This window comes from Salmo salar, chromosome 09 (genome assembly GCF_965601325.2).
Source record: "Salmo salar chromosome 09, fSalSal1, whole genome shotgun sequence".
Lineage (NCBI taxonomy): Eukaryota > Metazoa > Chordata > Actinopteri > Salmoniformes > Salmonidae > Salmo > Salmo salar.
Window position 1 is genome coordinate 97374708 of NC_138299.1, and position 12522 is coordinate 97387229.

At 38.2% G+C, this 12522-nt stretch overlaps 2 protein-coding genes across 3 annotated transcripts in view; both read left to right on the top strand.

Moving 5' to 3' along the window:
- LOC106612223 (glucocorticoid receptor) overlaps window positions 1-7291 on the top strand; it is an 86430-nt gene extending 79139 nt beyond the window's left edge. For both annotated transcript variants that reach the window (XM_045724203.2, XM_045724204.2), the window contains exon 10: window positions 2804-7291. In XM_045724203.2, coding sequence (XP_045580159.2) covers window positions 2804-2956 — 153 coding nt within the window. In that variant the 3' untranslated portion in view covers window positions 2957-7291. The remainder of the gene's footprint in view (window positions 1-2803) is intronic.
- LOC106612222 (putative fibroblast growth factor 1) lies at window positions 4739-11999 on the top strand. Its single transcript, XM_045724995.2, has 3 exons — window positions 4739-4742; window positions 8474-8655; window positions 11792-11999. Exons 1-3 carry the CDS (start codon window positions 4739-4741, stop codon window positions 11966-11968), a joined length of 363 nt encoding a protein of 120 aa, XP_045580951.2. The 3' UTR covers window positions 11969-11999.
- The last annotated feature ends 523 nt before the right edge of the window (window positions 12000-12522 follow it).

Consider the following 12522-nt stretch of genomic DNA (forward strand, 5'->3'; position numbering starts at 1 on the left):
ACAGAAATGGTTTGTCGAGATCGGTGTCGAAGAACTTGTATTTCAAGGCCTACCTTCAAACTCAGTGCCTCTTTGCTTGACATCATGGGGAAATCAAAAGAAATCAGCCAAGACTTAAAAAAATAAATTGTGGACCTCCACAAGTCTGGTTCATCCTTGGGAGCAATTTCCAAACACCTGAAGGTACCACGTTTATCTGTACTTCACATACTACGCAAGTATAAACACCATGGGACCACGCAGCCGTCATACCGCTCAGGACAGAGACACGTTCTGTCTCCTAGAGATGAACGTACTTTGGTGAGAAAAGTGCAAATCAATCCCAGAACAACAGCAAAGGACCTTGTGAAGATGCTGGAGGAAACGGGTACAAAAGTATCTATATCCACAGAAAAACGAGTCCTATATCACATAACCTGAAAGGCCACTCAGCAAGGAAGAAGCCACTGCTCCAAAACCGCCATAAAAAAGCCAGACTACGGTTTGCAACTGCACATGGGGACAAAGATCGTACTTTTTGGAGAATATCCTCTGGTCTGATGAAACAAAAATATAACTGTTTGGCCATAATGACCATCATTATGTTTGGAGGAAAAGGGGGAGGCTTGCAAGCCGAAGAACACCATCCCAACCGTGAAGCACGGGGGTGATAGCATCATGTTGTGGGGGTGCTTTGCTGCAGGAGGGACTGGTGTACTTCACAAAATAGATGGCATCATGAGGGAGGAAAATTATGTGGATATATTGAAGCAACATCCCAAGACATCAGTCAGGAAGTTAAAGCTTGATCGCAAATGGGTCTTCCAAATGGACAATGACCCCAAGCATACTTCCAAAGTTGTGGAAAAATGGCTTAAGGACAACAAAGTCAAGGTATTGGAGTGGCCATCACAAAGCCCTGACCTCAATCCTAAAGAAAATTTGTGGGCAGAACTGAAAAAGCATGTACAAGCGAGGAGGCCTACAGACCTGACTCAGTTACACTAGCTTTGTCAGGAGGAATGGGCCAAAATTCACCCAACGTATTGTGGGAAGCTTGTGGAATGCTACCCAAAACATTTGACCCAAGTTAAACAATTTAAAGGCAATGCTACCAAATACTAATTGAGTGTATGTAAACTTCTGACCCACTGGGAATGTGATGAAAGAAATAAAAGCTGAAATAAATCATTCTCTCTAGTATTATTCTGACATTTCACATTCTTAAAATAAAGTGGTGATCCTAACTGACCTAAGACAGGGAATTTTGACTAGGATTAAATGTCAGAAATTGTGAAAAACTGAGTTTAAATGTACTTGGCTAAGGTGTATGTAAACTTCCGACTTCAACTGTATATTTATATATATATATTTGTATATATATTTATATATAATATATTATATATATATTAGAGGTCGACCAATTAATCGGAATGGCCGATTAATTAGGGCCGATGTCAAGTTTTCATAACAACCGGAAATCAGTATTTTTGGATGCCGATTTGGCCGATTTAAAAAATAATAATAATAATTTAGACCTTTATTTAACTAGGCAAGTCAGTTAAGAACACATTCTTATTTTCAATGACGGCCTAGGAACGGTGGGTTAACTGCCTTGTTCAGGGGCAGAACGACAGATTTTTACCTTGTCAGTTCAGGGATTCAATCTTGCAACCTTATGGTTAACTAATCCAACGCTCTAACCACCTGCTTTACATTGCACTCCACGAGGTTACACGAATGCAGTAAGAAGCTAAGGTAAGTTGCTAGTTGATGGTTGATGATATTACTAGTTTATCTACCTGCCCTGCGTTGCATATAATCGCTTAGGTACACGTTGTTCCAACCATTAACATCAATGCCTTTCTTAAAATCAATATACCTGCATATTTAGCTAAAAGAAATCCAGGTTAGCAGGCAATATTAACCAAGTGAAATTGTGTCATTTTGTATTCATTGCACGCAGAGTCAGGGTATATGCAACAGTTTGGGTCGCCTGGCTCGTTGCGAACAAATTTGCCAGAATTTTACGTAATTATGACATAACATTGAAGATTGCGCAATGTAACAGGAATAACGTTTTGTTTTCAAGATGATAGTTTCCGGATTCAACCATATTAATGACCTAAGGCTCGTATTTCTGTGTGTTATAATTAAGTCTATGATTTGATAGAGCATTCTGACTGAGCGATGGTAGGCACCAGCAGGCTCGTAAGCATTCATTCAAAATAGCACTTTCGTGCGTTTTGCCAGCAGCTCTTCGCAATGCTTCAAGCATTGCGCTGTTTATGACTTTAAGCCTGTCAACTCCCAAGATTAGGCTGGTGTAACCGATGTGAAATGGCTAGCTAGTTAGCCGGGTGCGCACTAATAGCGTTTCAAACGTCACTCGCTCTGAGACTTGGAGTAGTTGTTCCCCTTGCTCTGCATGGGTAACGCTGCTTCGAGGGTGGCTGTTGTCGATGTGTTCCTGGTTCAAGCCCAGGTAGGAGCGAGGAGAGGGACGGAAGCTATACTGTTACACTAGCAAGACTAAAGTGCCTATAAGAACATCCAATAGGCAAAGGTATATGAAATACGATACATATATATATATAAATAAATATTAAGTTATTTTACTTTCCTAAAACAACAATTGTCCACCTCTCAGTTCAGTTCAGCTGTCGGAGATTTGAGCGCAAAATGCATCAGGGTATTGCATAGGCCTCAACTATAAATATAAATATATATAAATATATGGGGAAATTTTACTCAAACGTTATAAATATATTTATATATATATAAACAGTAAATAAACATGTCAAATGTGTTGCTTTCCCTTTAGATGGTTGGTGGGCTGCTGAACTTCTGCTTCTACACGTTCGTCAACAAGTCTCTGTCGGTGGAGTTCCCAGAGATGTTAGCAGAGATCATCAGCAACCAGTTACCAAAATTCAAAGCCGGGAGCGTCAAGCCCCTCCTCTTCCACCAGAAATGACTGTGTGGTGCTTCCGCCACCAAGACACAATGCCTTAAAATCCCCTCACCTTCCCCTGACAGAGGGAGACCGGGAAGAAGAGAGAACAGAAGAGGAGATGCTGTTTTGGGAGAAAGTATACAAAGTACAAGGGTTTGGGGATTTGGGGATGAAACATGGAGGAGGAAGGAGAGATTTGTCAAGAGGCAGAAGACGAGAGGGAAAGAGCACAGAGGTTTTTTGTTTCGTTTAACATCTATGATCCAGTATGCAGTATAACAGTAGAAATAAATGTTTTCTTAAGTTTAAAAGATAATCAAGGATTGAAATAAACTAACCATTCATGTTTTCTCAGGTGTATCACCCTCAGAATTTAACAATATCTAGATTAAACAAGTATCTATGTACAGATTATTAAGATCCTATTTTTTACATCTAAGTTTCTGCTGCCACAGTTTATACAGTTTATTATACAGGTCATTTCTTACCTCAGCAAAGGTAACACTATAACTATAACTCTTATGCTGTTATCCCACAGGTTTAGCTACTGGGTATTCCTCTACCTACTGTCGTGTTTAGGACCTTGTTGTAACAGAGTTGGTTATCAAGTCACATAACATAAAACATCTTGTTTTGTTCGTAACTGTCTTTTCAAAAGCATGTTTGCATCGCTTTTTTTTAAAAGTCAGGCATAACATTATGAAATTGTTGTTTTTGTAATGAAAGCGTACAGTACACAATTCACAGACCTATCTTTGTCTACGTTTAGGCTACACGCTGGCTGCCAGGTTTACACACACACCGTCGATCAGAAAAAGGGAGAGAAAAGATGTGCCTTTTTAGCTTGACGTCTGATTTTAGCCGTTCTCTAACTATCCGAGGATATTCTTCTTTCACCATCATGGTTGACCCTCAGTGTATGTGATTGTTTTCTTCCTATTACATGCAGTTGCAGTCAGTTTTCCTTTTTAAAATGGCTGCCGTGTTTGTCTGTTGCTATTGCAGCTCAGTTATGGATTCTCAGTGTGATATCAATCGATCTAATAATACTCCCAATCTGCATACAGTATTCCCTTCCCGATCTCTTGTACACGTCTCTATTTTAAATACTATTTTAGCACTATGCCCCCCCCCCCCCCCCCCCCCCCTACTAAAATGAGAGAATGTGAAAGTAAGTAGTAGAAAAGATGGCTTTAACTCTATTGGATGTTTGTAGAAGGAAGCTATTAATTGTCACCATTGAACTTCAGTTATTTTTGTCAGCAAAATGTTTTTAAATGTAACCTTTATTTAACTAGGCAATTCAGTTAACAAATTATTATTTACAATGACGGCCTATCGGGGAACAGTGGGTTAACTGCCTTGTTCGGGGGCAGAACGACAGATTTTTACCTTATCAGCTCGGGGATTCGATCCAGCAACCTTTTGGTTACTGGCCCAACGCTCTAACCACTTGGCTACCAGCCGTCAGTCAGTGAACTTCTTCCTGTTGCTTTTGTTTTAACTGTTGTTTTGCTAGTAGTTTTTTTGCCCATTGTCATTGTTGGAATGTGCTGGAGAGAGAGATGCGTCAGCCAATCAAAAATAGAGAGTTTGAGAACGCATCGATGGCCCCAAAACCAGGCTGGTTGCTATGGTTTCCCTAACCGTAATATTTGATGGGAATATGGCAGTTCTTGAATTTTGTTGTACAGTAGTTCTTGGTCACTTTAGGAAAGGCAGAGGGCTTCAGTGTTGACCCTCAATACTCTATATGCACACAGGTGTGTTTGAATGGATAGTAGAGTGGTATGTGAATGAAACATGGGTAACTTGTCATTATTGATCCCTAAAGAGTCATTTTATAGCGCTTATATTCTGGCAACAGTGACATGTCACTGACATATCAGACAATTTGACCATTTTATGAGACGAACCAGCAATACACAGGGGGTTGTAGAGAACTGACACTGGTGGACCGTGTTCTAGGACAACCTCTTACCCACCTAGGCACCTTGCTTACGTCTTAGCTCTTTGTGTGTGTTTTACTCAAACGTTTTCCAGTAAAGCACTTAGTACTAACATCCTTCTCTGTCATCTTGTGTTTTGCACTCAAACTGTGTGTCGTCCCAAATGACACCCTGTTCCCTTTGTAGTGTGTTACTTATGACCAGAGGAGGGCTCTGGTCCAAAGTAGTGCATGAAATAGGGAATAGGATGCCATTTGGGATGTAGCTTAGTTGATGAGGGCATAGCTCCATCTTCTGTCCTCTGGGACTTTCAGTGCCAAACTTTAACTTTTACTTTCTTTTTTTCAGGTTTGGAAAACAGTCCTCCTTTTAACAGTTGTCAGTGTTTATTTCAGAAAAAGATGAGGGGGGGGGGGGAACTACTTAAAGCGCTTATGTCCACCGTGGATTGAATGGATTATTAGTGTTTTCATCCACACTAGAGATTCCCTAGCATAAGTATAGATAGCAAGTTGACCCTTTAAGTCTAACAAACCCTTTCTATACACATGTACTTAGGTAGTTTAATGAGTCCAACATGAATTTGTAATATTTGATGATTTTGTCATCATGTTGTCACCAAAAACATTTCCCTGCTTTGTCATTCATGTTTTGCTTCTGTGCAGATTTTTTGTTCTTTCTCCCGTAAAACACAAACCAACCCAGGTATCAAAATGAATGTGAATCTCTGTACTAGGCCAGGCGGGGATAACTGATGTCCTCGAGGGAGGGCATAGCGTCTACTGGTTACTCTTCCTAACTCCTGGCACGTATTTAATCCATTAATGTTCCTAGTTGCTCTGAGAGGGCAACATACCTGGTTAAATCCAGTCACTGGTTTAAAGGAAGAGACAAAAACCAGGAGACATTCTAAAAATGTATGGTGATGCCGGACATTTGAGGGGAATTGTTAACCCGAGACCTTAACTTTTCACTGAACTGGCATTAAAAATACAATGCTAGCTATTTTTTTGCTGTCATTGGTCTATTTACGTGTTGGAAAAATGACATCTATTTTATTCTTTTCATACACTATGCCAACATCTAATAAGAAGCTATACATTAGTGATTTTTAAGAACAACTAGACCATACTCAGGTTGTTGTCATGGGTTAAAAATGTATGTGGTCATCTATGTTCACTGATGGAACTGTTTAAAACCAAAAACATTCAGTTTTGATTCCCAACATTGTGTGTTTTTGTGACATTCATTAATTAACAGTCAGGTTAAATAAAAGCTCACCTGGCCATTCAGGTAAGTTAGTTTCATACATACTGGACATGCCAAAGTCATTTGATGTTCTCACTACTTGGTTAGCCATTGTTAACTTCCCAATCTATCCTAAAAGAAAATATTTTATTTTATTTCAAATGGTGATACAAATATAGTTGAGCAAAACCAGCAAATTAGTTCTCCCTATCTAAACAGCTTCTGGATTTCTTCTGGGTTACTTTCACATTCAGTGTGGCTACAAGTTGTTCTCTGCTGTTGCCTTTCATATAACAAGTATGAAACCACAAACTACTCACCTCTCCTAATCCAAAAAAATGTATTGGTCTCTGTGAAATTGTATCATACAGTACATTTTTGACAAGGAAATCTGAAAATATGCAATACAAATACATGACTTACTTGTTGCTCTAAACAAGAGATTATAGACATGTACCATGTCATTTCTTTTTTTTCCTTTTACAATAAGCTATTTTAGACAGAAAATGTTCACTTTCACTTTAGTGAACTATTTTCTGTATTTCTCTGCAGGACAGATTTTCAGGAAACCTTTCAATAGTGTCAATATATACCATTTATTTAGACAACACAGTTCCAGTATATTAGATTTTTCTACAAGGTGGCCAAAGCAAATCCAGACTCAAAGTTCAGCATATTTTCCTGTAGTTTTAGTAGCTCTTGGAACGACAGACGTACAGGACTTTTTGTTCTATAACACGTTTTATATTTCTTTTTTTTTGTATAGCTTTGGTCAAATGTTGTGTACTAATATTATGAATATAGTAGTCAGTCAAAAAGTTCACACGAAAAAAAATCAACCAGTTTGAACCTAACAATTTCCACTGTCCCAAATATTGTTTTGAAATTCTATTTTGTATAAAACATATGCAGCCTTTAACTTTTGAAACGTATTATCAAGGGCAGAACGATGAGTATTCACTGGTATATGCTTTTCTTTGAAGCTTATTTGTTTTGCTTGTACACAATTTCAATTATGTACATATAATCCAAAGTAAAGAAAAAAACAATTTGTTGTATTTCTTCCACAAATAATAATAGTTTTCTATATCCTCTGTATTATTGCTCATCTGTAGTAGGTCATGTTGATGCTTTTCCTTCCATTAAATGTTGAACTACGTCTTCGTTTTGTGTGGTACCTTTTCAAAACAAGAAATTGTTTGCAGATTGATCATGATGTTACCTCACTTCTTCTGACCAATGAAAATGCTTACCTTCTACTTTTAATAATCACATTATGATAATTCAGCAATAAAGGGGCTTTTCCATTCTGGTGCATATTGGTTTGATTTGTAGCTTATTGGTTTGATTTGTAGCTTATTGGTTTGATTTGTAGTTTATTGGTTTGATTTGTAGTTTATTGGTTTGATTTGTAGTTTATTGGTTTGATTTGTAGCTTATTGGTTTGATTTGTAGCTTATTGGTTTGATTTGTAGCTTATTGGATCTGATTTGTAGCTTATTGGTCTGATTTGTAGCTTATTGGTTTGATTTGTAGCTTATTGGTTTGATTTGTAGTTTATTGGTCTGATTTGTAGTTTATTGGTTTGATTTGTAGCTTATTGGTGTGATTTGTAGCTTATTGGTCTGATTTGTAGCTTATTGGTTTGATTTGTAGTTTATTGGTTTGATTTCTAGCTTATTGGTCTGATTTGTAGCTTATTGGTTTGATTTGTAGTTTATTGGTTTGATTTGTAGTTTATTGGTCTGATTTGTAGTTTATTGGTTTGATTTGTAGTTTATTGGTCTGATTTGTAGTTTATTGGTTTGATTTGTAGTTTATTGGTCTGATTTGTAGTTTATTGGTTTGATTTGTAGTTTATTGGTCTGATTTGTAGCTTATTGGTTTGATTTGTAGTTTATTGGTTTGATTTCTAGCTTATTGGTCTGATTTGTAGCTTATTGGTTTGATTTCTAGCTTATTGGTTTGATTTCTAGCTTATTGGTTTGATTTGTAACCTTTTGGATGACTAAGGACTTTATTAAAATATTTCCTTTGCTAGCTGCCAGGGGATTATTCCAGTTTATGGAAATAGTTTTTAATGTCTTTGACACCAACCTCCACTTTCATATCAGTCTAATATTGCTACTGTTAGTCTCTTGGTATCAGAATTTCTATGATGACAATACTTGGTGCCCCAAAGCCAGTTATAATGTTGGGAGAAAACTGCTTTTTTTCTTATTAAGGCCCTTGAGCCTGATTCCAGATATGTTTGTACTGTATGGTTGATGCCACAAACAGATCTTGGCTGTAGCTCCTATGCCAGATTCCAGATCTTGGACCGGGCTCTGAGATTCTGAAGTAATCTGCTCGAGAATAATAAAACTGACCCGCCTATACTGCATGAATGGCGGACATCATCTGCAGATTCTCCCGGATGGGACGGTGGGAGGCAAGAGGGACGAGAATGACATTCACAGTAAGACCAGAAATAGTAGAATATTTCAGTATTTTTTTCATTTGAGAACACAAAATCCACTATGTCAATAATACAAAAATCTGTCATTAATTTGGCTATTATTTTGTTTATTAAATTGTTCATGTAATCAAGAAGCTTGTATTTATCTTCATATTCAACAGTAATACATTTGTTGATGCATGAGTTAATGGTTTGCAAATGTTCACAATCGACTTAACATAATTGACATTGAGGCTCATACTTTTAAACTTCAAAGATAAATCCTCAGTCTCCCACATTGTAATATTGACCCATAATTATGTTATGGCTCAATAATAAGGGCAATGTGGGTGTGAATTACATGATAGGAATGTGTGGGATATATTAACACAGCTGGTTATGTGTGGGATATATTTACACTGCAACAACACAGCTGGTTTTGTGTGGGATATATTTACACTGCAACAACACAGCTGGTTTTGTGTGGGATATATTTACACTGCAACAACACAGCTGGTTATGTGTGGGATATATTTACACTGCAACAACACAGCTGGTTATGTGTGGAATATATTTACACTGCAACAACACAGCTGGTTATGTGTGGGATATATTTACACTGCAACAACGCAGCTGGTTATGTGTGGGATATATTTACACTGCAACAACGCAGCTGGTTATGTGTGGGATATATTTACACTGCAACAACGCAGCTGGTTATGTGTGGGATATATTTACACTGCAACAACGCAGCTGGTTATGTGTGGGATATATTTACACTGCAACAACGCAGCTGGTTATGTGTGGGATATATTTACACTGCAACAACGCAGCTGGTTATGTGTGGGATATATTTACACTGCAACAACGCAGCTGGTTATGCGTGGGATATATTTACACTGCAACAACGCAGCTGGTTATGCGTGGGATATATTTACACTGCAACAACGCAGCTGGTTATGCGTGGAATATATTTACACTGCAACAACACAGCTGGTTATGCGTGGGATATATTTACACTGCAACAACACAGCTGGTTATGCATTTACACTGCAACAACACAGCTGGTTATGTGTGGAATATATTTACACTGCAACAACACAGCTGGTTATGTGTGGGATATATTTACACTGCAACAACGCAGCTGGTTATGTGTGGGATATATTTACACTGCAACAACACAGCTGGTTATGTGCTTAGGAAATAGTCTTGCATATCTACAGACAATGTTATTAGTAATATGCTACTGTTATTAAAAGCTCTCATTTGCATAACATCTACCATTCATACTGAGGCTATATAGATTAGACTTTTCTTAAAAGAAAAGACTTTGAACGTTGCATAATGCCATGATAACCAATCTGCAAAAACAACAAAAGGTAGCTAACCCCAGGGTTTCAAATTGTAACTAACTTCCACATGCTGTCTACGTCACTGTTTATTTTAGTCTGTTCTCTACTTATCTCCTCTCAGGTTTGTCCTTCTAGTTTGTGTCTTTGTTATCATGTGGAAGATTATTTTTAAGGATGGTTGGAATGCTTCTGTTGAACTTCTTTTGTTAGTTGTGGGGGAGGCGGGGGCCTGAGGGTGAAATCTGTGGACCATGGTGTTGGTTGTCATCCAGGGGACAGGCAGGACGCTACTTGGCTTGGTTTGATTTGTAGCTTATTGGTTTGATTTGTAGCTTATTGGTTTGATTTGTAGCTTATTGGTCTGATTTGTAGCTTATTGGTTTGATTTGTAGCTTATTGGTTTGATTTGTAGTTTATTGGTCTGATTTGTAGTTTATTGGTTTGATTTGTAGCTTATTGGTCTGATTTGTAGTTTATTGGTTTGATTTGTAGCTTATTGGTTTGATTTGTAGCTTATTGGTTTGATTTGTAGTTTATTGGTCTGATTTGTAGTTTATTGGTTTGATTTGTAGCTTATTGGTCTGATTTGTAGCTTATTGGTCTGATTTGTAGCTTATTGGTTTGATTTGTAGTTTATTGGTTTGATTTCTAGCTTATTGGTCTGATTTGTAGCTTATTGGTTTGATTTGTAGTTTATTGGTTTGATTTCTAGCTTATTGGTCTGATTTGTAGCTTATTGGTTTGATTTCTAGCTTATTGGTCTGATTTGTAGCTTATTGGTTTGATTTGTAGTTTATTGGTTTGATTTGTAGTTTATTGGTCTGATTTGTAGTTTATTGGTTTGATTTGTAGTTTATTGGTCTGATTTGTAGTAACTAACTTCCACATGCTGTCTACGTCACTGTTTATTTTAGTCTGTTCTCTACTTATCTCCTCTCAGGTTTGTCCTTCTAGTTTGTGTCTTTGTTATCATGTGGAAGATTATTTTTAAGGATGGTTGGAATGCTTCTGTTGAACTTCTTTTGTTAGTTGTGGGGGAGGCGGGGGCCTGAGGGTGAAATCTGTGGACCATGGTGTTGGTTGTCATCCAGGGGACAGGCAGGACGCTACTTGGCCCTTAGCCAAAACTATGTAGTTCAGTAAGTATTAAAGTGTCTGTATGACCATGTTGTCATGGTGTCTGTATGACCATGTTGTCATGGTGACCCCTTCACCCTCCCTAACTAACCGAGACAAAGGTCACAGAAACAGTGCTGTTTTAACATTGATGTCAACACATTCATTTAGGATCGTGACAGGAGACATTTACAATTATCATCATCATTCAAATAATTATTTTGCATCACTCAAACATTTTAATACTACCTTACCAATCTGTTTTGGACTACCTAGAGCCTTACCAATCTGTTTTGGACTACCTAGAGCCTTACCAATCCGTTTTGGACTACCTAGAGCCTTACCAATCCGTTTTGGACTACCTAGAGCCTTACCAATCCGTTTTGGACTACCTAGAGCCTTACCAATCCGTTTTGGACTACCTAGAGCCTTACCAATCCGTTTTGGACTACCTAGAGCCTTACCAATCCGTTTTGGACTACCTAGAGCCTTACCAATCCGTTTTGGACTACCTAGAGCCTTACCAATCCGTTTTGGACTACCTAGAGCCTTACCAATCCGTTTTGGACTACCTAGAGCCTTACCAATCCGTTTTGGACTACCTAGAGCCTTACCAATCTGTTTTGGACTACCTAGAGCCTTACCAATCTGTTTTGGACTACCTAGAGCCTTTGACCACCCCCAGGTAATCTAATCAACAATCAGCATATGTTTGTGATTGTATTCTGACTGTGTTTGTGTCTCTCCCATGTAGTCGATAGTAACTGATCCGTGTTATTTCCTGGAGAAGATGGTGAACCACTACAACACGTACCAGGCCCAGAAGTACCAGGAGAGGAGCTGCTACGTGGGACTGAAGAAGAATGGGAAACCCAAGCTAGACTCCAGAACCCCCATAGGGCAGAAGGCCATCTTCTTCTTGCCACGGTGACTAGAGGGCACAGGGGAGTGAAGGTTGTAAGTCCAGGGGTGTGTCAAATGGTCAAATGTAGTGCACTATATTGGGAATAGGTTGCCATTTTAGACACATCCATTCCAAAGTGCTCATTGGGAAATTGTAGACAGGCTCAACAAACAGTATTTGAAATTTCAACTAGCATGAAGCTTGAGTTGCAGGTTATAACAGCAGTTACAAATGTCTTCACTGACCTGTATAAATGCTGTCATCTGTATAAACTGTTGTAGCTATATGATGGACAGCTGACTGGTAGAATCATGCTAAAACTTCACCAAATTAGGCATTCCACACTACGAGACTCCAAGCCGCTAGCTAGACATCTAGAATGTATACCTCTACTGATGTGATATGACTATAGACATCTAGAATGTATACCGCTACTGATGTGATATAACTATAGACATCTAGAATGTATACCTCTACTGATGTGATATGACTATAGATATCTAGAATGTATACCTCTACTGATGTGATATGACTATAGATATCTAGAATGTATACCTCTACTGATGTGATATGACTATCGC

Bases quoted from the DNA above. Each gene is read 5' to 3' on its own strand.
- LOC106612222 (XM_045724995.2), top strand. The intron at 8,656-11,791 runs CAATAATACAAA...TCTCCCATGTAG, and splicing joins GAACACAAAATCCACTATGT to TCGATAGTAACTGATCCGTG.